Source organism: Halichoeres trimaculatus, unplaced genomic scaffold (genome assembly GCF_033239565.1).
Source record: "Halichoeres trimaculatus isolate MK-OKI-2021-1 unplaced genomic scaffold, fHalTri1.1 fHalTri1_scaffold_18, whole genome shotgun sequence".
NCBI classification, from domain to species: domain Eukaryota; kingdom Metazoa; phylum Chordata; class Actinopteri; order Labriformes; family Labridae; genus Halichoeres; species Halichoeres trimaculatus.
The window spans coordinates 10,173,481-10,200,851 of record NW_027437196.1 but is presented as its reverse complement, the minus strand read 5'-3'; the positions used below and the strand labels follow the sequence as shown (position 1 = coordinate 10,200,851).

At 39.6% G+C, this 27,371-nt stretch overlaps 4 protein-coding genes across 4 annotated transcripts in view; 1 reads left to right on the top strand and 3 right to left on the bottom strand.

The window, feature by feature from the left end:
* Positions 1–2,033, bottom strand: part of cacnb2a (calcium channel, voltage-dependent, beta 2a) — a 78,107-nt gene extending 76,074 nt beyond the window's left edge. The window contains exon 1 of the mRNA XM_074693012.1: positions 1,838–2,033. Coding sequence (XP_074549113.1) covers positions 1,838–1,921 — 84 coding nt within the window. The 5' untranslated portion in view covers positions 1,922–2,033. The remainder of the gene's footprint in view (positions 1–1,837) is intronic.
* A 6-nt stretch (positions 2,034–2,039) lies between these two features.
* Positions 2,040–27,371, top strand: part of hacd1 (3-hydroxyacyl-CoA dehydratase 1) — a 47,238-nt gene continuing 21,906 nt past the window's right edge. The window contains exons 1-2 of the mRNA XM_074693021.1: positions 2,040–2,155; positions 6,175–6,255. The gene's annotated coding sequence lies outside the window, so the exon portion shown is untranslated. The remainder of the gene's footprint in view (positions 2,156–6,174; positions 6,256–27,371) is intronic.
* On the bottom strand, positions 7,414–16,339 carry LOC141807578 (zinc transporter ZIP12-like). Its single transcript, XM_074693691.1, has 14 exons — positions 16,118–16,339; positions 15,523–15,644; positions 15,086–15,408; positions 14,245–14,568; positions 13,954–14,161; positions 12,889–13,046; positions 12,607–12,778; positions 11,336–11,508; positions 11,062–11,217; positions 10,788–10,868; positions 9,450–9,531; positions 9,170–9,328; positions 8,875–9,062; positions 7,414–7,900 (listed from the first exon to the last, which is right to left on the bottom strand). The coding sequence occupies exons 3-14, from the start codon at positions 15,323–15,325 to the stop codon at positions 7,772–7,774; spliced, it is 2,070 nt and encodes a 689-aa protein (XP_074549792.1). The 5' UTR covers positions 15,326–15,408; positions 15,523–15,644; positions 16,118–16,339; the 3' UTR covers positions 7,414–7,771.
* mrc1a (mannose receptor, C type 1a) lies at positions 17,026–27,262 on the bottom strand. Its single transcript, XM_074693323.1, has 30 exons — positions 27,121–27,262; positions 26,613–27,014; positions 25,788–25,961; positions 25,455–25,610; positions 25,265–25,378; positions 25,013–25,153; positions 24,730–24,912; positions 23,960–24,117; positions 23,751–23,867; positions 23,549–23,664; positions 22,988–23,136; positions 22,347–22,546; positions 22,143–22,255; positions 21,968–22,046; positions 21,736–21,880; positions 21,605–21,643; positions 21,298–21,461; positions 21,104–21,168; positions 20,871–20,971; positions 20,635–20,774; positions 20,379–20,487; positions 20,101–20,273; positions 19,148–19,253; positions 18,793–19,025; positions 18,530–18,695; positions 18,293–18,445; positions 18,101–18,217; positions 17,828–17,986; positions 17,719–17,751; positions 17,026–17,637 (listed from the first exon to the last, which is right to left on the bottom strand). Exons 1-30 carry the CDS (start codon positions 27,188–27,190, stop codon positions 17,405–17,407), a joined length of 4,308 nt encoding a protein of 1,435 aa, XP_074549424.1. The 5' UTR covers positions 27,191–27,262; the 3' UTR covers positions 17,026–17,404.

Here is a 27,371-nt window from a genome sequence, read left to right as displayed (position 1 = left end):
TTCTTAGTCAGCAGATAGGGATTCAGGGAAAGTATTACTTGGTCCATGTAATCAATTAATGTAACAACTGCTTTAGCTGTCTAATGCCTGCCTTTTTTCCTCTTCTTCATTTGTCGCCCAACAACTTTTCCTTTTCTGAGCTGTTGTGGACAGATAACTCAGTAAAGTCAGATCTTAAACAAAATCACAGTTCCTTTAAAAGATTTTCAGCCTCATAAGAGCTTGAAGAATATAAAGATGGGAAATTAAAGAGACCAGGAGCTGTTTCTACGAGGGCATGAAGAATTGTTTTAACAAAGACATGACATAAAAAATGAACCCATTTAGTGTAAAACTCACTAAAAGCCTCACCATTTGGTCAATTAGTTGAATGCAGCTTTCAATATTTTATCTAAAGTGAACTATTATGACAGGTGTCATAAAAACAATGTAATTACGTGGGTGGTCTCAAGTATGCAAGCTGATATGATGAGAGCCTGGAAAAGTAATGCAATCAGCTCAAATGCTCATACAGCATGGGTTGCTAGCAGCAACCAAAAAACAGGAGTTCATTTCAAATGTGCCTTTTATTCCAAGCCATTCCCTCAGGACATGTTAATCATGCATATAAAAAGGGAGAAAGGGAGAGCTATTCTGTCTGTTTCTAAGAAGTATTCATGGAGAATAGTTTTAGCTGCCCAAAGAGAGTCTGCAGGAACAAGATGGAATTAAGTAACCTGGATGGGACCAACAGTAAGATCACTATTTGTTGTGAGGAAACTCAGTTTAGTGCATAAGACAGATGATGCAAAATAAATTTAAGTAAAATTCAACTGAACGTAACTCTACTCCATTTTGGAGGATTTTCTTTTACTCTGTCCTTTCTTGTTCTGTTGTTCTTTTTTCGTTTTGTCTGATTAAAGTGCACGTTAAAATGTATCCATTTATAATATCTTAACTGTCATTAAAATATTCTTACTCTTACAACTTAGCTCTCAGCAAAAGATAACACAATAGCGCTAAAAGGTTTCTACAAGTCAGTGCATCAATTAAAGCTACATAACTTCACTTAATGCATAGTTTACTAAAAAATATAATCAATTTTCCCATGATGCAAGTAATTTCCTGTTGTTTTATTAAAATCGTGCCTTGTTCTTCTAACTTTATCAAAATATTATAACTACTTTTTTTTCACCACAATATTTATTTTGGTGCTGATGTTTACTTAAGATCTCAATTTAATTTTTAATATGTCTGGATAGCACAGCATGGTTTTTTGCATGATAACAGGGACGTATTATCGTAGGAAAATAAGCTTCTCCAGACGATTAAATAAAATTCTGTCAGTTATCTGGAGAACTAGAGGTAAGAAGTTGATATACTGATATACACATTAAAATACCACTGCTAAAAGAGGGAGTGCCAAACATGTAAAGATAGTCCAGTTCGGATTGCTGTGCTAAACAAGTGTTCATAAATGGTGAAATGCTGATTCAAAAAATGTCAACTAGTAAATTTTGTAAATAGTGGCGTGATTTTAGGTTTTAAAGTTGTTAAATACCTTAGTATTGGCATAAAACACATTGACTTACCTTCTTCAACCATTTTTCACCAACATTCAAAGCTCAAAGCACAACTTCCGACTGAAGTCGACCGTTAAAATTCAAAAAACGGGGTTCACTCGCGAGGACATACGCTCGCGTGTCTTACGTAATACATTTAAGCTAGCCCCCAACTGACAGCGGGAAGCGGACAGGTTGATGACAGGTGAAGCAAAGTTGACCGGTTTACTTCATTTTCCACTACAACAGGCGAGTAAATTCAATTTCTACTCGATAAATAAGTGTAACGAACTTACTTGCAGCATGGGATGTTCCAAGGAGTCCATGTGTTTGTCCAGGGGTGTTGCTGCTCTTGTTTTAGAAGTCTCACTTACGACCATTACACCATTTCATAAAAGCAAATATCTGACAAAAGCTCTCTACGCATAAACGGATGTCCCAGTTGTGTTCGAGATAAACGCTCAAAGGCATTGTTCTTGTTTTTACTCAGGCACCGGCAAAAAAAAAGAAAAGAAAAGAAACAAGACGAAACTGCTGCTGCTGCTTCTAAGCTGGCACCGCCGATCTTCAAGTTTGAGACAGGAGAGTCTAAAGGAGGAGCTTGAGCGGAAGAGGTTTGTGGAGCAGTTTTCCTCTAGTTCAGATGATGATAATGTTGATTTGAATTCTCGGATATTATAGCCTTCAGCATCACAGTGCCCTCCTACCCACACTGGCTGAGAGAGCTCTTCTGCTCTATGCATGCGCCCTCATCCAACGCCAACACCTCTCTGCCTTCCCACAGTACATGAGGATGAGGATGAATAACAGCTTCTGAGCTGAATGTCTGAAAAACAACATGGAAAGGTTTAAATCCGTTGACTTCGTGAGTTAATATCACAACGCTGAAGTGGTGGAAGATTGTAAAGCTGCCTACTTTTAATAAATACTAAGTTTGTAGATCAACAAACTGCAGGTAATTAGGGAAACACCCAAGACAAAGCAAAAATTTACCATTATAACTCACTACAGCTATCTAAAATCATTACTGGTGAGACTGCCAAAATGTCTTACACTTGTGATTTTTATAATAAAAGATAATACAGTACAGATAATACTGTTCAGACTTCTTAAAGGGAAATTTCATGTCAAATCCTGACTCTGTTTTAAGAATTTGAATTGATTGTGTGTACCGCAGTGCAATACATCACAATATTTGAATTGGTTGGTTATTGCTAGCTGAAATTTTGTGACATAAATAAGTCAGAGCCACTGAATACAAAATTTATAACAGTATTCATGTGAAATCTTAAGATTTGCAACAAGGTGGGACTTTCCAGCGAGTAAAGTCATTTCTCCCTTTGCTTTAATTTTTACAAACCAACGACTGATTCATTCACTAAGAAATTAAAAAACAGATGAATCCAAATTGAAACAGCCAATTTAATTTTTGGAATTGTCCCAACTGGAATGAACAACAATCAATCTCTGAATAGAGCTCCTCTGCTTTCAGTAAAATGCATTTTCTTGATTATTGTGCTCCCATACTTTGGCAACATTTTTTATTGAGGACTTTTCCTCGTGAAGTGTGAATTTTGTTTTTTCTTGTCCATTTTCACAAGTTGTGCCTCAACAGCCTTTTCTCCATGCATGCACATTTCAGAATCTATTTTCAAAAAAGATGGATTGAGATCCCAACTGCAAATTGATCACAATCACTTTTAGTGGTTTACACTTTTAAAATATCATTGTCTTCGGTGGGTCACAAACAGAAGTTGTAGTTTCAGTGTAAACTGTCTCATCTGTGTAACTATCATAAATTGTACCCGCACCTGTTCTGGTAAATTCTGCACAGAGCTTCTTCTCAGTTTGTCGTATTCAGTCTAATATTTCTTGCCTCTTGGAACAGTCAGCTGGACTTTTTCCTTGTGTGATTAACAACCCTTTTTACTGGGGCATAACCATTACAGTAATAAATACTGCAGCCCAGGCAAACCCCATCTAAAGACAGCTCCAAAGTTTTGTTATTCATTTCTGCCCCCTAGTGGTTGCATTGCATTTAGCATTTTCAGGGAACTGTCTCATTCTTTGTTGGAGTTTTAAAAACATGCTTAGAAAATGACTATTTTCACAGATTTTTTTAACAACATCACAAAGTGCATTTTTTTTCACCAGTACCAGTGCAAAATACTAAAATGTAAATGTTTATATCTACAATTTTAGAAGAAATTTGTTTCTTTGTTAAGGTTAATTTGAGCTACATTCAGCTGACAAGTCCTGATAAAAGTCTTACTTAAAGATATGAAAAAAACAAAGTTGACGCCTGAATTGCTGATAAGGAGTTTAAAACAATCTGCTAATGGGGTAAGAAACATTTACCTGTCACTTTTCTTGAAATACGCATAATGTCTTGATACAAGAAACAAAAGAAGCATGCTTTTCTTGCCCCACATTTCAGACTGAGAATCATTTCTTAAACGATTAGTGGATCAAATTTAAACTTAGTTTTGAGAGTTAAGACAAAGCCAAAACAAATTTAAAAAAGACACTGAATTTGAGCGAAACATGCAAGGATGGAATGTGAATGGCATTTCCAAAACAAGTCACATTCACACACTGCCGTTCCCACGTCCCCTGTGAAGACCATGTTAGTGCTATTGAAAAAGTCTCACATCTATATATGACTGATGGTAATCCACAATTTCAAACCTGTTTATTACAAAATGTTATTCCCAAATGCTACTTATCAGTATCTGTGGTCAGGTTGTCCAGGACCAGATTGATTTACAGTTCGTAGAAGTCCCATTACAAAACCACGTCAGCCAACAAAGTTTAGCAGTGAGCAAAGAGTTCTGTGTTTTTCTCTTTGTAAAAGGATTTCTTGGATTCATTTTGTTGTAATGGTGGACACAGGAGCTGGACGGTCAAGAAAAGGACAGAAAAGCAGAAGAATGCTAAACAGGAGAGTGATAGAGCACAAGCTAAAACGTGAGCTAAGCTGTTTGTGATACTGTTCATTCCAACCCACATTCAGCAGTTATTCTGCAGGGGTCTGTTCAAACTTGGGAGTCTATCTATAAAATGAAGAATGAGGTTACGTTCGCTCTGCTTGGTGATGTTGGAGTTGGTAGATGAGCACTGGTAGGACATAACCAGGATTCACTAATGTTACATGTTACATGTTACATGTTACGGACACATCTCAGAGCACTGGGTTGTCAGTAGAGCTAAATTAAGCCTGGTACTAAACTGAGTTTACAGAGTTTGCTTGTTGTCACATTTCAAACTAGAAAAGCACTTAGAGAGTGCAGACCTCCACCTAGCATATTGTGGTTGTCACGCAACACTTAAGTCCTACTTAAATGTTATACTCCCTTTAAGCAGACTGTCTGCTACAATTTGATGTTAGTTTCAGGTTTGTACAATAATTTGTCACCTGACAGTGTTGAAAATTACGCTGACCCAGTACATATTTCATATTCTGGATCTTAGTATCCAGAATATTGCCAGGATCTGGGTCGTACTTTTACATCTGTCAGAAATTATGGTGCCCTTGTCTTGTATTGTTTTGCAAAGCAATCCGACCATTTATGGTGGAGTTATATACACATATGGTGAAAACGGCCCACACTGATAAAGACTCCTTTAAAAAAAAATATTATCCCATTTTGAACATTTCCTGAAAATTTCAAGATCTGTTAGTTACTTTTTAAATTATGTTGCTTTGAGACAAACTGACGGACACACAAACTCTCCTAAAACATAAGCTCCTTGGCAGAGGTAACAATAGCGCCATGCAGCAAATACATTACCTTGTCACTGTGTACCCTAAAAAAGAGTTGTCTTGAACAAAGATATGTAGTGTTTGAAAAAAAGATCTGCCCACCATTCATTTGCTTCAAAACAAATGCATGTCTACTTAAGAGTCATATCTTCACAACAGTTGGTGCTAGTGCTCATTGGAAACACAGTCTTGGTCCAGGAAACTGCCATTTTTAAGCATCTTGTCCAATGACACTTCAGTTTGTAAGGGCCTGGGATTGATTGCTCTTATTCCATTAAATATCTGAATAATGTGAATACACACACTCTTAAACTTTTTTATACTCAGAGCAATGAAGCTTTTATACCCAGGCAATTTACCTAGCAAAGCCTTAGTTCAAGAGTTTCTCCATCTGAAACATCAGTTCAACAGAAAACATATATTCTTTTTGCTTATCCCGCTCCAGTATTAGCCATGAGTATTAGCCAACATTGGTGAGAAAACAATCTCAAATAAGAAAAACTTTCAATCTATACCAGTAGAGATCTACATGCTCTCAGGTGACCGCCGAATATTGACCTACACACACATATATTTAGTATGAAATAATAATCTTGTCCCACTGTTGATCTTGTTTTCTATGTGACTCATGAAAGTGAATCAGTATTAGAGTGACAGAGTTTCAGAATCAGCCAAAAACTCCTCATTGTGCCTTCAACATCTGTTTGAAACTGAGGCAAAAAAAGGTCAGATGAATGGAAGTTTTAAAGACAGATAAACAAAAATCCCAAAAGATCGACAATAACAGGTGCAATGGATTGTTTTCATTCAGATCCTCTCAAACCAGATGGAAAACTTTTTTATATTTCCTGCTTTGTCTTTCTCTTTCAGGTTTCCCGTCCTCTCTGTATGTTCTACTGCCCCGATGACCCCACAGCTGAACTCCTCTTTTGGCAGGTCTCTGATGAGAAAGTAAGGATACTCGGCGTGAACGCCAGCATGGCCCAGATAAAAAGCCCTTCCTTCCTCTATCCTGGCAGCCGTTGCCTTGAAAAGACGCACACATGCCAAAAAAATGCCTCTTTGGTGCAAAAGAGCAGATTTGCACTCAAACGGACGGGTCTGATGCTTTCCTGGAAATGCCAAGGGGGTTGACCAAAGCAACGGCAAAAAATGCTAGAATAAGAGAAAATGTGGTGGACTTCCTGCTATTGTTTGAACATCACTCAGGAAGTCACAGTAATAGGTGTCAGCTTTTCAGCCCAGGAATCTCATGACACTGTCAACACAACTGACTTTGCACTTGAAGTGAGGTAATCTGAACAATCATACAAAAGAGTTGTTTTCTCTTATTTCAATAAACAGACGCTAATAAAGCTTATCCTACCACCTCTTATCGCAAATTAAATTTAATGAACAAATGAGTTCATTTACTGTGTTTAGCGAACTCATTGTACCGATGTACTCATCGTATCTCTTCTTCCTCCACCTCCTGTTACAGGCCCACTCTGGCCAGTAAAGAGAGTGTGCGCTGTGTGGGCTGGAGTTTCAGTCTTCCACAGCGAGCATTAGTCATCCAGGTTGGTGGATGGAGAACGAGTAACTCAGGTGGGTGGAAGTGCCCTCTTATTGGATCACAGCAAGGCCTCAAACACAAAGAACAATGCCTCTGAGATGAGAAGTTGAAAGACAGCAAGGTTTCAACAAACAAGGTTTCAAAATAGAAGCATTTTAGGAGCAGCTTATACCTGACAGGAAAGGTGTTGTTCCAATGTTTGCAGCAAATACAAGAGTTTGTTGTGAAGTGGAAACATTGTGTTGCCCTATTTTTGTAACCGTCTTAAATCTTCCTGGGAGGTTTCTTGGAGTAAGTTGAGAGAATTTCTTTTGAACAAAAGTGGTGTGAAAGAGGAACCATTAGTATATTGGCTCACAATATGTGTGTTGTGAGTCATGAAGAGCTCACCAACATGTCCATTTAATTAAAAATGATGAATTTAAAGATCACTAATACAGATTTATCGTGACTGGTTCACATTTCCAAGTCATACAAGACACACTTCTTCATAAATATATGAACAAAGATCAACTAAAATCAGTAGATTTACTATGTTTTTTATTATACTGGTGATAAATTAAGTACAACCTGAAAGGATATGATTGTGTGAGGCAGTGGTAATATTTCACACAATAGCAGATATGCACAAATGATTCTACAAAATATGAATTCACTGAATGTCTTAGAGTCCGAGTCCAAGTGGCAATTTTACGTCACATACAAAAAAAATAATCAGAAATATTTTTTAAAAAGGATTCATTCAGTTAGCGTACATTTATTGCTCAGTGCTGAAACTGCTTCATGAATACACCTCTTTCAGCCAGTCGTGATTTGCCTTTACGCTTTTACACAGTAAGTGGGAAATAAGAAAAACAAAAAAACAATGACAACAAAAAAAAAGCATGATTCTTTTAAGGCTTCACCCTGCATTCAGAATTTGAGTTCATGTTCAAAAAGAGCAAGCAGCAGAAGGCACGACCAACCCATGAGTAGGCCGAGGTTTTGCAGGAAAAACAGGAGGATTGGTCTGTCAGTTTTCACTCGACTCATCTCTGGGAGCTAAAAAAAAGCACAAGGAGAGAAGAAATTCATAAATGAGCGGATTTTTTTTGTTTGAATTGTGTCTGATCAATATCGGAATGTTCACATTAACAATAAGTCATCTGTGCATAGCATGGCTAGTTATGGAGTTCCACAAGGGTCAGATCTTGGACCACTTCATATACCTTTCCTGTGGACAGTATTATAAGGAATCACCTACACATTTTTAATGTTATGCAGAAAACTCTTGGTTTTATATGAGGCCAAAGAAAACCAAAAATTAAATCAGTATTCATATTTCAAAAAACTTGATGAACACATTTTTTTTACCTTAGTTTCTTTTTTTTTAGCCTTTTTACGAATTTCAAGCGTCATTTTTGTCTTTCAATATCCTGAAAAAAGGCATTTTTCTTGACTTGCTTAGATTTCAGTTTTTGCAGTAAAGGTGATGTTTGAAACCTACTGAAAGCCCGTTTAAAACATGCCTCACATATCCACTCTCCCAGCTCTGTTAGATGCACCATCTTTTGTGCATTTAGCAAGCATGTCTATGTGAAAAGGAAAGGTCCTGCCAGATTACGTCTGTGCCTGTGTGTGTGAGAGAGTGTGTGTTTCCCTGCAGAGCATGCGTTGAGACCTTTTTGCTGAAGGTAGGCGAAGGGTGAAGAGAAAAGGCTGATTTTCTACTATACATTGATTGTGGCTGGTGTCGGCGGATAGGAATAAAGATACAAAGGGAAAAAAAGCTTGACTTGTTGGCCTTGAATATATCTTGAGGGCAGTCCGAGTACACTCTATGTGTGGGTATGTTTGTCTTACTTTCACAACTGAGACTTCTCTACTGGATCTAAAACAAACTGAATGCCATTAACTGATTCAATTTGGTTGCTACGACTACAAACTCCAGGTTTTACACTTCACTGAACACAATAGAAATCATCACGCAGGAAGACAACTGAAATCTTTTCTTCTTCAGTTCTTCAATTTCATACCATTTCTACCAGTGACAAATAAAGGAAAATCCCGGCCGTCACAGCGAAGATCCACTGCTGTACTTCCATCTCTGCAGAAACAAACAGTCCGATGTACAGACCCATGAAGGCCGTGAGCGCACTGAGAAAGTTCATAAGTACAGCCGTCCTCACTGTGAGTCCAGAGCTGAGCAACACTGCAAAGTCCCCTTTTGAGACAGAAAGCAGAAAAGATAAGTGGTCAGCAGAGGGTTTCCTGGTCCAAACCATAAAAACAACAAAAGCGTCCCCCACAGCAAGGAGTATGACCTCTCACCCATTTCATGTGGGATCTCATGGCACAAGATCGCAACAGTAGTCGCCACGCCAGTTTCAGCAGAAGAAGAGAAGGCCGCTCCAACAACAAGGCCATCGGCAAAGTTATGAAGGCTGTCTCCCACGATTACCATCACAGCCAGCAGAGGAATCCCTTGTCCTGGGAACACAAAGGGAGCCTGTGTCATTACAGTCCATCCTTAGACCGTGACAAAAGCTCAATCATGCCAGTCGACTAATTGTTACAAAGAAAATCACATTGCTGCAAAGCTCATACTGACCCTGCTTGTTCTGATGGGAGGGCCTTCTTGTGTCTCTACGTTCGGAAGATCCCTCTGCGCACTCCAAGTCTTCCACTGACCCCTGTAGCACACATATTACTTTTCTAAAAATTTATTGATGTGAAGAATGTTAAACAAAGCTGTTGTTACAAACTCTATTAACGTGACTTTTGTTGGAAATGTTTTAGTTTGAAGTATGTATCCACTTATTCGGGCATGTTTCTACACAACATGAAGTGCTTTCTGAATGATTCAATACTTCTCATTCTCCAACATCCTACATGCCCTGTTCCTTTTCCCTCCCACACCGCTCTTTATTCCCTGTTATATAAGAGCAAAACAGGACAAATTTGGTTCAAGTGAATTTCTGTTTTTTTTCCTCTAAACATTGATATGTTGTACTCAAACAGCCTTTCATTTGAGTTCAGATTTTTTTCTTTGACAGGGTAGTCACGGATAGTCGTATCTTTTCAATGTGGTATATAAGTACAAGAAATGAGCTGCCATTGAGTTGTGGTTGTTTCACCAACAGTGCCCCCTAGCAGAGCTCTAACTCTGTTTACAACATTAGCTTTAGTGCTTCCTTGCTGCTTGAGCTGATAGATATATGGAGGGAATTCATTATTGTGATGAATTAAACTAAACTTAGGATGAAAAGTAAGGAAATGCTGGTAGCATGGGGGTACCAAAAATAAAAAAGAGCTTTCAAAAGCTGTTTGGCATCAGCACAGAATATGTGCCATTTTTTCAGGGGCGCAACTCAGCTGTACAGCTCTGTTGCTCATCTCACAAATGTGTGTTCCTCACAAATGTAGCACCATTTAAAATAGAAATTAACAATCTTTCTGACAGTTTAAAATTTATTGCCAAAAAGGATTGTAACAACAAAAAATAATCTACTGAACACACACATTTCCTTACTTTTTGTAATAAGTTTATATGAACTTGTTACAGCACAAACAAAATCTACAACCTGTAGATTGTTGCCTTGTTCCGTTGTTTCCTTGGCAGATTGCAAAACGAATCAGGTTCAATATATGGATATGGTGTCCGTGACATCACCCATTTGTTTTTATTACACAGTTTTAAAATCTTTCATGGGTGGATGCCATATTAGAAATGCCAAACTCAACCTAGTTTCATTTGATTGAAAATTAAGGTAAAACCAAAACCATTTTTTGAACCAGGCTGTAAACATATGCTTTTTTACAGTATTATTTGGAAGATTGGCAGACTTTAGAAAATTTCTATTTTTTTTTTAGCATTTCCACATGGACTCCATAAAACTTGAGGTGTCCCTTTAAGGAAAACCTTGGTCTGGGTAGTGATGAGACTCACCAGCTGAATAGTGGAGATTGACTTGCCCCTCTGTGTCTGACCGTTGCATTTTAGCTGTAAAGGAAGGTCACCAGAATGGCTCTGTAGACAAAAGAGAGACATGAGACCAACTTTAAGTGCTGTAGAAGATCAGCAAAAGCTTGTTTGTTCAGAAGCACAGTAAAAGTTAAACCTCTGTCAAGATAAAGACTTTCAAACACTGAGCTGCTTCCAATTACTGCACTATATGTTATGTGTTAATAGATGGAGAATGTAAAAAAAAAAACCCTCTTACATGGCAGTGCGAAGGAGCCAAAAAGGAAAATATTCTTTCAATAAGGAAAAAGACATAGATCCCTGCGATTATGCCCAGAACCCTCCACAGATAGTCCTTATCCTCTGTTAAGAGTTCATCATCATGACTGTGAGTGCCGTGGTGGAGGCCAAGGATCTCCAAAGGAGACAGAGAGAAAACAATTAGACGATAATTCCAGTCAAAAGAAAGCATCTTAATAAGTGTATGTGGGAGGACTTGGATGTAGTAGGTAAAGTGAACCTGTGTTGTTTACCTGTGGTATGAGGTGAAGGAGTGCATCTCCTGAGAGGGTTCCCACTGCCAAGCCTACAAACAACTGCAGAATGAGGGTGTAGGTTTCCTGGCACGAGTTGCAGAAGATTAGGCAGATACCAAGCATGGAGCCAATTGTAATGAGGAGGACGGCAGCCGTGCTGTAGCCATACTCTGCAGAGAGGATAGAGCTGTGAGCACATAACACAGACCGTATAAACAAAGCTGTGTTACCATAGACTGTATAAAATAGGTATGACAGCTCCCCAAGAGTAGAGTCAGACAATTTACATCACTTCAAATAAAGTCAGTGGTGCAATGTCAGTGCCATGTTTCAAAACAGGAGTAAATAAAGTCAATCTATATTTATATAACAACATTTTTTTGTGACAATTTTTGAAGCCTGGAATTCAGAATTTGGCTGTTGGCACCTTTTTTGTTTCTTTTGTTTTGTTTTTGTTCAAAAGTGAGGTACTTAAATTAGTGGGTGGTGCCACAGTGAAGTCAGCAATCACCAAAATGTCTGTTGTTTCAAGGTCTTTGCCTTTGGTTAATTCATTAGCTGGTGGACGAGTTTCATTGCCATAAGTCTTCAGACAGACTGAGCTCAGGATTTTGTTGTTTTTCTAACTGACCAAAAGATGTCACAGAGCTTATTTAAGGTAACGTATGGCCTCAAGTGGCCTCTTGGATAACTGCAGTGTTTGGCCCTTCTCTTTAAATTTTAAGATATATCACATACCTGGTCTTTACCAGGATTGGATAAATTGATCGGTTGGCCAATTCATCAGTGGATAAAAGCATTTTATAATACCTGACATTTGCAGAAGTCAGCAGTATATGTCAAAAAACAATGTCTGCAGACACTGCCGGCAGCATAGTTGGTATGGTGGCTGTTAAGAAATGTTTGCACTTTCCCATGCATGATGATGTTTTCATAATCCTAAATATTAGAAAGTTGGCCTTTGACAAACTGATATTTGTTAACTTCTAATCATATCACAACAACAGAAATAGAAGAGTGAACTCTAAAGTTCTCAGTTAGCAAGATTTGTTTTTGCTAATGAGCTGTAAACTTTCTATTAATTTTGGTTAATAGAAGCAAAATATATTTATATTTGAGCAACTTCAGATGACTTTCAACAAAATGTTACCCAAAAGCTTGTTCATAGTTAAACAAAAAAAAGATACCTGCATTGTCAAGAAGCAATCTATTTTTGTGTCTTATGATTGGTGGTTGACTTTAGAGAGAAACAAGGTTAAATAGCTTACTCTGAAAAGCAGTAGGCAAAGCTCCCCTTCTTCTTTGCTCTGCGGACTCACAGGCATTGCCTAGCAACTGCTGAATGATGGCTGGGCAAATGTGTCTGAAGTGCTCCTTGGATATTGGCGAAGTAGGGTTCAGATCAAAAATATCCACCAGTTGATTGGCGGAGAAACAGACCTGTTTCAGACAGACAAACTATTTTTGAAACTATTCACCTCTAGCTTATAACAATGGTGTAGTACACCTCTTTCAGGCCAGGTTAATTCATATACATCCATCAGCCTCACCTGTCCCCAGTCCTGGCCCATGGTTGTGTCATGGCAGCCATTTGTTAAATGCTCATCCCCATTGGGTGAACTCTCTGTGATGCTCCGCCTCTTCCTGTAATGAGAGTGTGACGTTTTTCCTCGTCCTACCCCGAGCAGATGAAGCAACTCCTCTAAGTCTTAGAAAAGAAATCATGTATTATGTTACCATGCATCAGGTGTGATTCAGCCCTGTGAGTCACTGTCTGCTTAGGACAAAATGCAGGTTTATACAGATGATAACACGTTCCATATAAAGAAAAGTGCAAATTGAAGAACAACACTTATCTCGTTTTGATGTGGGTTTTTTCTGCATATGAGAAAGCTCTGTTTAAGAGTTAACTATTTGCTTAAAGAGGGGGTATTCTGCTTTCCCATAATTCAAACATGGATGTAAAGTAACAGTGATGGGTATTTATACAAAGAAGTGCAAATTTTCCAACTGCTGCTTATTCATATGTTGTAGAAATCCTGGAATCTAACTGCTAAAAACGGTCTGTTCTAAAAATAGAACGGGACCCTCACAAAATATTGAAATGATGAGGTAATTGCAAAAGAATCTCCTAACTGGCCAATCAGAGGGAAGGGGGTTTGTGGAACTAAGAGCCTTAAAGAGACAGCAGCTAAAAAAGTTTTTTCAGCAGAGGCTGAAATAAGGGTTTCTGAGAAAACAGGCATTTTTCTGGACTGCAAATCATGTAAGCTACAACAGGATACCAGAGGGGCAGTATGAATGCTCAAAAAAAGCACAATACCCCTTCCTTAACACCAAATCAAAGTCTACAGTAAGAAAAAAGGAGGTGAACATAGAGGAGCAAGTGAATCAACATCAGTTAAGGTTGGTGAAGACCAAAAAGTGAAGCCCATGGAGATGTACAAATTGTGACAAATTGTAATGTTTCATATCTTTGGAAGATGAAGAAATGCTATTTTGAACAACAAAGATAACTTCAATTTTCTGGCACAAGAGGAGCCAACCTATTGGTATATTAGCATGGAAATTACACTTAAAGAAGTAAAGGGTGCAGACTGTGCTCTTAAACTTACCTATTATCTGAAGGTTACTTGTGCGATTTAGGGATTGAAAGATGTAGTCAGTAAAGAAATCAGGAGACGGAAGATTCTTCGGCTTGAAACAGTGGCCCTGAAGCATATGGCTGATGATTGCTGCTGCTACTTGAGGCACAGAAGACACACCAGCGCCTTGATTTTCATGCACGTCAAGGTCTTCAAAAAGTCGAACGGCATCAACACACTGTGGGACCAAAAACCAAATCATCACATCTGCGTGTCAACTGCTTGAAACAAAAAGATAACTCACATAAAAAAATCCCTTACTTGCAAATCAGAAGTAGTATATAGGTCTGAGGAGTCATAGTGTTGGTTGATGATCTGCAAAATACTTTCTGTTTCACTCGATGACAGGAAGTTGTTGTCCTCAGCGGGGTGTAGATTGGTGAGAGCCAAAAGATAATGCTGATAGTTCCCAAAAGAGGTGGGGGCAGAAAGGAAGGAAGCGGATGCGGCGTTCGAGACGCACAGATTTCGCAAGTTTATAATGTAGTACAGCAGAACAACAGAGATGTGCTGGTAGTCCTCCAGAGTGAGGTAAGCCTTGTGATCGTCGTCAAGGACAGAGAGCGCAATGTCTGCTGTCAGGCACTGTAGCAAGAACACAAACAAGTAAGAGGTGGGGAGAGGAACTTAAGATCTTTAAGTCAAATTGTTGTCAAACAGTCATTTTGATTAAAGGAATTCATTCTCTGCATGTTATGCTCCAGAATGAAGTTAAAGTTTTATATTGTATTGTATTGTATTGTAATGAGTCGGGGGCCTAGTTGGACATACATTGCCCCCATTAAAGAGTGCTGTCTTTGTTTTACAGACCACATTTTAAAGGCTTGAGACTCACTTTGTCCTCTTCTCAATCCACCTGCAAAAACATGTAAAGTACCTCTCACTCCGCTTTATGCTGTTTGTTAGGTCAGACTGAGGTATGTCTGAGGCCACTCAGCATGAATACCCAATACAGGTCAAGGACTTAAGCCTCCACATCCACTCACATTCCAGCCATAACAAGCTTGAAATAAGCAGGCAGAGAATGAAATGAATGTATAACAGTACTTAGAAAAAGTTTTAAGTATTAAAATGCTACAATGACCATAGTTATAGGTCTTACTTTGTCACAAACGTCCTGAGAGGTACCAATCTGCTCTGCACAGTGCACTGCCTGGAGGAGCTTGGAGATCAGGATGCTGGTGTGGTTCTTCAAGAGCTGTGGCTCATCATTGGTACCCGGGGGCAGCTTCAAGGCCTTGAGGGCCTCCTGCATGTATCCCTGGTCCTTTCCCAGCACGTTCCCCAGCAGACAAAGATGTAGCAGCAACAGAAGGGTGGGACCACTGCCCCTGAAGTGCATGGTCACCAAGGCAGTCCGACTCCTTCTCGCTCCCACTCTGGCTTTGAGGTTGAGACGACAAGAGTATGATGGGTGATGATATACTTACAAGAGAAGATAGAGAGAAGTTTCAATCAAAGAGGAGAAAAGAAAAGCAGTGGAAGACATCAATAATAGTGTCCTTGATATGGTGGAGTACAGGAGGATTCAGTAGTTACCCTTCAGCTGAACCAGCCCTTACAGTGCCGAACAGTCAGCCAAAGCCTGGGCCCCTCAGTCCACAACAAAAGGATTAGTGAGAGAGCACAGGGGAAGGGAGACGGGGGCATGTAGGGGGAGACTGCAGAGGAAATAATTAGTATTGAGGAAAAAAGGGGACTAGTGAAAAAGCTTTACCCACAAATCAGAAACTGACATAGACAGAAGATCAAATCTGTCACTGTATTTCTTGCGTTTTAAAGCCCAGTCTTGAAAAATGTTCTTAATTTGTTAACTGTTTTTATAATAGTCTGTTAAAGATGTACCAGTTTCTTTACTCATCAGCATAAATTCTTCAAGAGTCCAAGAGCGGAGACATGTATCGTGTTGACTCGGTGTAAAAAGCACTGGGGATGTTCACATTAAAGGTTTCATATGCCGTATGATCTCTGAGTCATCAAAGATCAAAATACAGAGCAAAACATGCCAAAGCTATCTGGCAACACTTTCCAGCAGACTCCCACACTGAGCGCCCTGCAGGTCAAACAGACCAATCAATGGGAGAAGAAGAGCTGCAGCAATACCTAAGACCTAACAGATTTTTCAAATGCTTACCTTTCTCTTCTCTCTGCTTCTCTCAGCTTCTGCACCACAGTTTGTTTTCCTCTTCCGATTGGATAAACAGAGGATCCAGAGTTGTTTGGGGGAGAATTATTGGGCATTGGTGCTGCTGCTAAAACCTTCTTACGAGGAGTGAGAGTTGAGTAAGCTCCAGGGGATTAGTTGCGACAGCCTCGGAGGGCTGTGGAGAATGCTGCCTCGTTTTCAACATTAGGTGATGGGGGTGGCCAGATGCTGGCAGGGGTTATTTAATTAGCAGTGGGGAGAAAAAGTAGTGTTTTGGAATGTAGAGTGAATCATCCATGAAGTCAAATAAGCCACAAGACAGTTCGTTTTTGAAGTCCAGATCAAATCAACTTTCATTTACAATGTCTTATTTACAATATTTTTCAATGTGTAAATTTAATTATAGTATTTCAGCCAAAGATATTTAAGATATACGACAGTAAGACAGTTCCACTGTACTTTTGAATCAGCGTAGAAATACAGTTGAATAGGTTGCAAACCACTAGATTGTCAAAGGTTTGGTACAGCTATAGTTTTCATGGATCATGAACAGATATAAAAATACACATTACTATTAGTTTTATCAATACTTTGTGTTTAGGGCTTACTAGCCACTAGCTAGGTGTTAGCACCCTGATAACGCAGACAGCTGACATGACACACACCAGTACTTGCCAATCATTTACACGTCATAGTGAAAGACATGTGCGCATGATATCAGAGGTTTTGTTCTTCGAAATATTGTGATGGTCGAACAGCATGGTGGCTTTGTTTTAGTGCGTCTCATCGCACTAATTTAAAAGTCTGAGCTGCACAGTCTCAGTCCATTGAAGAGACACAAAAATGAAAACAAGAAATGGCTAAATTAGTTTATCTTTTTATTTATATTTCTGTCATTGAACATTATTTACATTTTTGTCTGGACGGATAGATGAACCAAAAGAAACAGTCCCAAATTGTGTTGATTCAAAACTTCAGTCTTTCTTGATTTTAATCTGCTGTTTGATCTAGAAATGGTTTTCAAATAAGAATATGATTAGTCATATTAAAAGTAATCTGTAATTTCTGAAATGAAACAATCATACTTAGGTTTTTTTTGTTCCTTGCATCACTGAGGTAAAGGCCATCCTTGTGTGATTTACAGTCTGAATAGAAAAAAACCTTAGTTTGGTTCAGATTTAGTCCTTAGTAAGGTGATCCAAACATAAAGCAAGAAACCAAGAAAAAAGTCTCTAATCACATGAATTTTATAGTGATTTTCACTCATTCCGTCTTCTATGCTTGTTCATTTTGCTCTATGTTCACCACCAGACCCTTGGTGTCTACAGGGGCTCGGATTGGGTCGGTGAAGTATAACTTGTTATCGAAAGTGTTTTCTCCCAAGACATTGGCAGGTATCCGTTTGCGGAAAAGTAGGAAGGCACCGAGTCCAACTATGGCTATTACAACTAGAATAGTAGCCACGGTGATGCCTGCAGACCCATGTGTAACTTCTTTAACAACGTGAGCTTTGAAGGAAAAACAGGAAAACATTAGCAGTGACAGAACTCAATGTTTTAGAATCCTACTTGTATGATAAAATTACTTACCAACAGCTGGAGGCTTTTCTGTTGGGGTAACAACTGAAAAAAGAACAAATACTTAATATCAGAGACTGATGGATCAACTCAAAATTAAATGGCCACTTAAAAGACATACCTTTATCCCTTTTACAGATGTAAGATCTACTTCTATAGCATCTGTTAGTACTCCACTGTCCACTTTCAGAGTTGAGTTCCACACATAGATCGTGTTGCGGCATATCTTTTTGCCAGTTGGTGTAGTCCAAAACGCTGTTATCAATCCACTTCCACTCACCTTCATCAAAAAATAAAGGTTCAAAACATTGTAATTCTGGACAGTGTTGAAAACAGAAATGCATTTTAAATGTTTCCCAAGCTTTAGGCAGTTTGAACGCTTAGATTCACTTACCTTCATGAGTCTTGTAGAGGCCAATCCAGAAGGATTTGGCAGTATCATGTAGAAGGTTGGTGTTCTCCTGTATGAACCGAGCCTCCTGAGGGTCTTCAATACTGACCAGGGTGGAGTCTGATAAACATAGACACATAAGAATACCATCCAGAACATATCCACAGACAGATTTTTATTCCATCATCTTCTTACCCCTCTTCAGACATTCAACTGAGGCAGAGGCCCAACTTCCATCATGATAACTTATGAAGGAGTAACAATGGCCTCTGAATGGTATCCAGTCTGTTCGCCCTTTTGATTCTGGACATTTCCCAGGTAGTTGTGGGGGTTCAGTTGGTGCCAAGTCTGGAAAGGAGACAGGGCATGGCATTGACAAACACACCTGGTGTACATACACTGTGAATTGCTGTGGAGTAGAGATTTTCTGACCTGGTGACATCTTACAAATCGAATAGTAGGTATTGGTACATGATGTTGTCTTCCATTTTCCGTCCACGTCCATTTGCACACAAGCATAGTTGTCCTTAGGCTCATTGATGCCCCATCTGGTATATGACAGCAACCAGTTATCGACCCACTTGTACCGTCCATTTGTCTGTGGAAATAAAGATTATCCAGACCTCAAAGTTCCTGGTAAAACTTTTGAAATCCTGTTTCAAATGTTGCTTGACAATAGCAGGTAAGCCCTGTACCACGTTGCTGTTGAGTCCAATCCACACCGGCTCATTGTGCTTGGAAATCAGTAAGCTGATGTATGCCTGGCTTATGGGGCTCAGGACACTGGCAAGATCAGCGTCGTCTGCTTGGCATTGCCTCCTCGCCTCGTCCCATTTCATCTTCTGGGCCACCAGTTTATACGAGTCGTTGCCGAGTTTGAAGAAAGATTTTGGTTTCACAGTCGTGGCTGGTACTTGAATCTGTGAATCTTAGTTGATAAAAAAATTCAGTTGTCAGTGACTGTTTTTCTAGTCAGCATTCACACCAGGCTGAACAAAAACTGTGTGAGTGTAACTCAAGCTAATGTAGCCTTGCTGAAATTTTACTCACCAACGTTTCTTTTACAGATGAAACCCAGTTTTGTGTTACACTCCTCAACCTTCCAGACTCCAATTATTCTTGGAGTGTCACCCACCATTATCACACAGTCAAACACCTTAAAACCAGAGAGGGAAGGGCTTGGATTAGTAACTGGATTCTTTTGTTTATTTCACATTTTAAGCAAACCAAAAATGATCAATGCAGATTTATCGGTAGATTTATTATTGTTTAAACTCTTTAACAACTTAAGCTTAAGACTGCCTGTTTTCATAGAGAGTTAACATACAGAGGTAACAAATACAAGCTCTGCTATAAAAAGCTGTTTTTTTTAAAAATTTGGGTATACACTGGGGACTCACACCAGATCCATGTCTGCTCCGTCTCAACATAGTTGCTCTCTCTTACATGATCTCACACTAGCTGCGTGCTAGTTCAGCACATATTGAGACTGCCAGACAGCTGGAGTTGTGAGACCAAGGAGTTCCCATACCTCCCACCCCAATGTTGAGTGTTTCCTCATTCATGCTGAGCTGTAAAATCTCATACCTGTTGAGTCCCGTTCTAGCTCTGCTTATTATATTAGTTTATCGTGGTAAAGATAAATATGATCACAGCGTTGACACAATTTTTTGATTGGGAAAGTCAACTAGATGCTTCAATGTTGTTTCAGTGGCCAACTTCTAGTCTAGCTCAATGTGCTCTGTGCAAAATGATGCGCCGCTGCTCCTGCATCCGACAAAAAAAAGAAAGCTTGTGTATCCTATGCAGAGTGCCCTGACCTGCCAAAGCAGCTGGGAATACAGTGAAGAAGAGCTATATTGAGTTGACACATTTACTTGAGCTGAAACCTATCAGATTTGATGCTGTGATTTGGGCACTAGGTGGCTCACCAACAACTTGTTCACATCACAAATGTAACAACCAGAAACCTCCAAATGGCAAAAATAGAAAGTAGAACTAACCTCTTCAAATGAACTGTAACGTCCATCTGGGACTCTTGTAGGGTGCCCTTTTGCCCAGTTTGTGTATGATATGCCTTTGCCATCCGTCCACACAAAGTGCATCTCCCAGTTTACATCGTTCATGCCGATCCACATGTTTTCATTGTGGTTCAGCATCTGTGTAGTGAGGAATGCTAGAGAGGAAGGAACAAAATCTTTTTATCTTTCCTCACTGATATTTCAGTTCAACAGTGAAATATGCTTATCAACAAAAGGCACACATTGCTCTTATTGCTCACCTTGCTCTCCCTCATTTAAGATGGAGACCAGATTTCCCCCCTGGTTTAGGCAGTACATCCTTGCATCCTGCCAACCCTTCTTGTCATTCCCCAACACTATTTTGTAGCACTGTGTGAAAAGAGAGGAATTTGCACTTTTAGAACATAAAGTAAAGAGACTAAAGGTAGTCTTAAGAATCCATTTAAACTTTTGTATCAATGAAAGACAACTCCAGAATGAACAATTTTGGAACATATCATAGTTGAATAATATTACCTTTCCTCGGAAAGACAGCCACTCTGGGGCACATCCTCCCTTTGGAGGAGTGGTCGGAGCCACTGTTGTATTAACAAAACTACTGCTTCTCTGGCAAATAGAGGGCAACTCCAAACCACAGTTAATATCATTCCAGTACCCTGTTTGTGCAAAGGCATAAAATAAATCATGTATCTCTAATAAAATGTTCCCCAATATGATTGAAAGCAGCACAGTACAGGATGTGTTGGACTTACCCATGCCTTTGTAAATTGTCACACAGTTTTCATCGTTATTAGCAAAGTTGGGCTCATTCTTTTCCCATGCTGTGTATGTGACAGGTGTCCCGTCTACCCAGCTGAAAATTGACAAAAGAGAAAAGCACACTAGGAATCTAAGACAAAAAACACTTGATGATATCGGTGTCTTTCTTTTAAAACAGAGTAGATGGGGGGAATAAGTAGTCTGTGAACTTCATAGTTTGATTTACCTGAATGACTTGTCCAAATTCACTGTCATGCCAATGTAATACTGACCAAAAGTGCCTTTAATTATCTGTGAGAACAGAAAGAGAATTTTTTTTATATATAAAAAAAAGACTAACCCAGTTGCTGAAGACATACACATCATTCAGAAGTTATATGTAAAATAATTTAAGCTAGAAAATACTGCAAAATTTCTTGCCTTTTTCCAAAGAAACTTCCTCTCACTGTCTCCAGTAATGACTGCAAGATCACCAAACTTCTGTTTGCAGAAGGCTCTTGCAGTTTCCATGTCTAGTTCATCATAGTTGATGAAGTACTGTGTGTCATTGTATATAAGCCAGCCATCCTCTGTGGTATTCCACACTGTAAAGGGAACATGAATGTTATCATGTTATTTGAGCCCACCACTGGGAAGTAGATCAACAACTAATTGTGTTCACCCACATGTTGGCATGCACACTGAAAAACGAAGATATTAGGTTCAGGAAAGGGGCATTGATGCCTACCTGTTTCAATTACGGCAGGTTCGGGTTTGGGAGTCACACCTGGGGGTACAAGAACCAAAATTACAGGACATACGCAAGGCAAAGCTTGACTCATATCAAACAGCAGCCATGATGACACAAGCTTGTGTTACCTTTTTTGATCTGACATATCCAGTTATTGTATCCCTCACAGTGGCGATCATTCCAGTACCGTCCATAGTAACTGTAAACCTCTGTACAGTGTTCTTGCTCGTTGTGGTTGTTTGGTTCTCCGTAGCCCCAGTTCTCATAGTTGGACTAGATTTTGGAAATAAAATACAATTAGCCCAGGAATGAAGTTACTGTGGGTAAAGCTTTTTATGAAAACAAAGAACTACTACATACAGATGACCCATCAATCCAGGCAAATCCTCCAGTGCTACCCAGACGAAAGCCAATCCAGGCTGGGTCAGATAGAGAAAACCTTTGTGACACCAGAAACACAAGAACCAATAATTCTTCATATTATTCAGTAAGATGACGGTAATTTTGAGGTTAGAAAAAAAAAAAGCAAACATACGCATTTTCTAGATCTCCTCCACCGTGTACGCTCATCAGGTGCCCTCCAATGGCCACGCAGAAGTCCTCAGCTTCTTGCCAAGTCCTCTTTTCGGGGTTTGGCTTTTCAAAAACCTTTTCAACAAAAACAGAAAACTGTGTGAGTATCTGTGTCGTTGTTTCCACTTACACAGATTTTGTGGATTCATTTAGTTCAGCTCCCTACTTTGAAGCATGCGTTCCTGTCGCTAACGGTGATCCACCCGTCTGCACAGCTCAGGGCTGGGGTGGTGGGTGCGACTGTTGTTATTGGCACACCTTCTGCTCGTTTCTCGCAGATATACTTCTCCTTGTTGCTGCAACTGACAACATCCCACAATCCAGCAAAATATCCAGTTGTCATTGCAACACATCCTTGACGATTGCCTGTTGGTTGATAAATCAAGAGATGTTGGGAAACCACAGATAATCAGAAGCCTACATTAAAAGGATAGCTGAATCAGTTATTATGGATGTTTTGGCCTTAAAACAAATTAGGTGGAAAATATTATAAACAATAACTGACAAAGACTCAACAGCTACTGTTTTTAGATGCTGCATCATGGCACAGTGATGCCTACAACAAAATGCAAACATCATTATGCTCAATTTCTCAAACCACCAGTTGGTGCATGGTGCATTTTAACAGCAACAATGCTATATATGTTTAGTTGGGTTTAAACCAAGCAGCAGCTTCAGGCTTTAAGATACAACTGATACAACTTGAGGAAAACCTTTACAGTAAAAATAAAACATGTTTACAGCTTGGTTCAAAAAATAGTTTTGGTCAGAAGTCTCATTCTTCTATCTGAAAACAGTTCTCTGTACCTGGCATGTCCATGTTAAAATGAGTGAAGAGGATTTCACTTTTGGTGGTCCACTTGGGACTGTGTCTGTCGTCTGCATTGGAGAGACCTATCCAAAAGTACTTCTCTGGTCTCAAACCCACCAAGCTGACAAGGAAGGCATTCTCATATCTGCATGGATACAGAAGAAAAGATTTGAATTAATCTGGGAATAAGTGAAGTTGAATTGACCATGTAGGGAAACTGAAAAAGTACAGGGGAAAAAAAATGCTCTCTGAAGTCCAAGCTGGGATTTTCAAAAAGCTGATTCTGTTTAGGTAGAATTGAATGGGATATTTCTCTTGCCTTTTATGGAATAAGTGTAGGTATTTTAAATTTTGATATGAACCATATGGAGTTATTGGATCACAAGGCACCCAAAATGGACTATCAAGTGGAAGTAAAATTTGTAACAAGGTTTCCATAGGGGAACCTGGGGAACCTTATTTCAGAAGATGGAATTTAAAATGTAAATCTAAAGACAGAATTGTAAAATCAATATTTTATCTGGAATAATAAAGAAGACGTCAAAATTAAAAATTACCTGTCAGCTATATCCACAAGATGAGAGCCAGTCTCTGAACACGCCTGCTTTGCCTCTGCAAAAGTTTTAGCCTCAGATCCAATGCTGTAACAATTAGAGCCAAACCGTGTGGAGCCCTTAAGAGAGACAGCACAATGAGTTTGGGTAATGGACTGCTTTGTTGTAGAAAGACATATTATTTCAGGTAAGTTACATCACTCACAAGTTTGCATCCCGGGTTAGTTTCCTCATGTAGACCCCCTGCAGGTTTCGTAGAGGCCTTCATCTTACAGATGTAGCCATGTGCCTTCTCACACATGTGGTCAGACCACCTCCCATCCTTCATAGGGCATAAGTTGAAGATCAGAACACTACTTTTTTAACATTCAGAAACAACATTTAACAAATCAGGTTTGTATTTGGACAGCTTACTTTTCCTTTGATGAGGACACAGTCTTCTTGGTGATTGGTGACATGAGATGGCTCACCAGTCTGCCACAGGGTGAAGGTCACTTGGGAGCGGTCCGACCATTCGAACAGCATCTGGTGCATCTGATCATTAAGGCCAATCCAAAGCTCGTCTGTCGGCACTGAGGGTTTTAAATACACAGAATGATGTTAACAACAATGTTGTTCTTCTCTTCTTCATGTAAGGTTAGGTAATCCTCATCATTTCCTACTAGTGCTCATCTACCAACTACAACCTCACCAAGCAGAGCAAATGTAACCTCCCTCATCATTTTATTGATAGACTCTCGAGTTTGAACAGACCACTGCAGAATATCTGCTGCATGTGGGATTTAATGCACATGAGCATAAACAGCTCGACCCATATTTTAGCCCATGCTCTATCACTTTCCTGTTTCGCTTTTTTTTCTACTTTTCTTTTTTATTTCAGCCAATCCAGCTCCACTGTTTCTTCTGTAACTGTAACTTCTCTCTTCTAAACTTTGCGGCCCTAGTAGTGTCCTCAAAGGGGCTTTTGGTCTATGCAGGTCAGAAATGGATCTGTGTGGTCCTGGGACACCAACCACAGATACTGAGAAATAGCATTTAGAAATAATTCATTTTGATTATCCCATTTTAAATTGTAGATTATAAACAGGCAAATATATAAAACAGAAACTATTCTAATCTAACTTAAAAGTCCTTTCAGTGCTTAACTAATAAATGCGGGTGAAAATGTTGTTTGGCCCACTTACAGTATCCAGACTGAGATATTATGAAGCTCTGCTCCTCTATACTTCGGATGCTGGCCAGATCTCCCCCTTCTTTGTGACAAGCAGCCAAAGCATCTTTCCACATCTTTTTACTCCTGTACGGGTGGTAACAGCTACCTGCATATGGAACCCAGTGATTGGGGCAGAAGCTCGGCTGGTTCTTGTCTGTAGGTTAAACCAAAAACAGTTGAGGAGAGACTGTATTTCACAAGAAAGAGTTGTTCTATGCATAAACAAGACAATTTGGATTAGTTATATTATTTACTTGGGGGTGGAGGCAGAGTTATAGGGTTTCCTTTGCGGCAAATGTAACCAAGTTTCTTGGAGCAGGCCACACTCTCCCATTTTGAGGCTTTTCCAGCATTTAGGGTTGCACAGGAAACCCCAGGTTCAGATGATGGATGACCTGTTGAAAACATTGTTTTTCTTGTTTTTTTTTTGATAGACAATCCAAGCAAAACTGAATCATACAATAATCTTCTGCCACTATCACAATATAAAACTTGTCTTTACTAACCTGGACCCCAGTTCAAGTATCTGAAAGGGTTTCCATTGCTCCACTGCCATCCACTCTCAAAATCCAAGCTGTTAAGTCCAATCCACAAGGAGGATCCTAAAGAACCTGCCAACCCTGTTCAAACCATAAAACACAATTACAGCTGAACAAAATGATAATGTGGATAAGTGAGACACAGCTGATATCATACCTGAGATGTATGATTGTTCATGTAGTTCTACAATGCTGAGGAGTTCAGCTCCCTGCTGCTGGCAGCTCTTCCTGGCCTGATACCACGTCAACACTGACCGAGCGTTCACTTGATACTGAACCCCTGTGATCGGGTCAGTGTCCCAGCCTGAGGTTGCTGCATCGTTGGAGGAACAACAAAAGATTTGAACAAAACTTGAGTAAACTCGGGTCACCTTGCATTCTGTTCCTGTCTTTTCCTGCTGTAGTTTTAGTCAGAGAAGAGTAAACCAAGACACTGAAGATATAATTCAGAATGGTTCTTAAATGAAATGAATTCTTTTCCTTCACTTACCTTTTGTGGGGCAAAAGCCCCATTTATGGTTTTGTTCGTATTCTCTCTCCGTTGCACACCACAGCTCTCCGTCTGAGCGGCCGTCCGCTGTGCATTCAGCATACCACTTCTCCATGAACTTAAATGGAAACTGACATGGGCCTCCAAAGGCATTGCCCCCTATTGTGAAAATCTCTGAGGAGACAGTTCATAAAATTTGAAATCACAATACTACCACCATGGTCTGTTCACTATAAGAAATAGGCATATTTCAGAGATACTCAATACTGAGTTGTTAGAAAAGTCAACTACTGTCTATAGACCATTATGCTGATAAATGTTTTGTTGAAACAGTGGCATAAAACTGTTAGATTTATTTTTAAAAATCCATGGTTGCCCATAGCGCAGCTTTTTCTGAAGCTAACTTCTACTCTTACACTGGATAATTTATGGTCTGGTTTAAAACAGTCTCATCAGTCTTGGAATTCTGTACCAAAATATTGGGGGTCTCGAAATTTTATACTAGAATCATGATCTAAATCCTTTGGATTGAGTTATTGGCATTTATAGACAACCTCATTCTACTTTTTAAATGCTGTATTGAGTATAATAACTGTGGATAAAAAGCTGGCAAGTAGTGTAAAAAAAATGGGTGACTGATTGTTTACCACCAGAAAATCCAGACTGAAGTTGCATAATGCCAAACTGACTCTTGTTATAGTACAATTATTATTTTCTGTACCAAGTTATTTTAAAAAGCGCCGCTAAGATAGTGTAAGCCACAGGAAACTAAAGTAAGACCTAACGACCTTTGTGTAAAAGTGGTTGTGTCACCACAACGCTTACCTTGAAACCCTTTTGAGCAAAGGTCACCTTGAGTGCCAAATATCCTCCAGCGGCTCCAGAGCCCCGAACCTTTGTAGATCATCACACTCCTCTCATTACGGTTGCCCCAGTTTAAGTGTAGGTCCTTGCCTTTGAGGCCAAAGAGGGTCTCATTCTTGCACTGCCAATGCTGAAGTTCATTTGCCTCATCACATTCAAAGAGAGCCACCTTCACCCAGTCTTTTATCTCCGTAGCCCCAAGACACAGCTTGAGGGACAGACTGAGGATGCGTGACTCAGAGGCCCAGCGAAACTGCTGCTCTTTGGCTTGAGGATTACACTTGCCCACCGTTATAGAGGTGGCACTCTCCACTCTTATGCACTTGTTGTGGTTTTCATTGTAGATTAGGAAGTTGCCACTGTCTAAAGCAGAACAGAACAGTATCAAAAGCAAGTCTAGGATTACAAGTTCAAGCAAATTTAGATTCAACAACCTTTGCAAGATAAATACAGAAAGAATGATACGCACCTATGTCAGCAGTGATGCAGAGGAATTGCAGGAGACAGAGGATCACAGCAAAGTTTGAACAGGGTAACATTATCCTCAATGTGGAGTTAGCAGTCAGCAGTGGATGAGAGTTTCCCAGTCATGAGGGTCTGCTCTGTGTTAAGGTGTGTGACACAGAACAACAGTTACGCAGAGACTTGGTGCTCTCCCCCCAAAGTCACACTGATGGACATCCTGTCACATGGGTAACCAAGGTTGGTCGAGTGACAGCA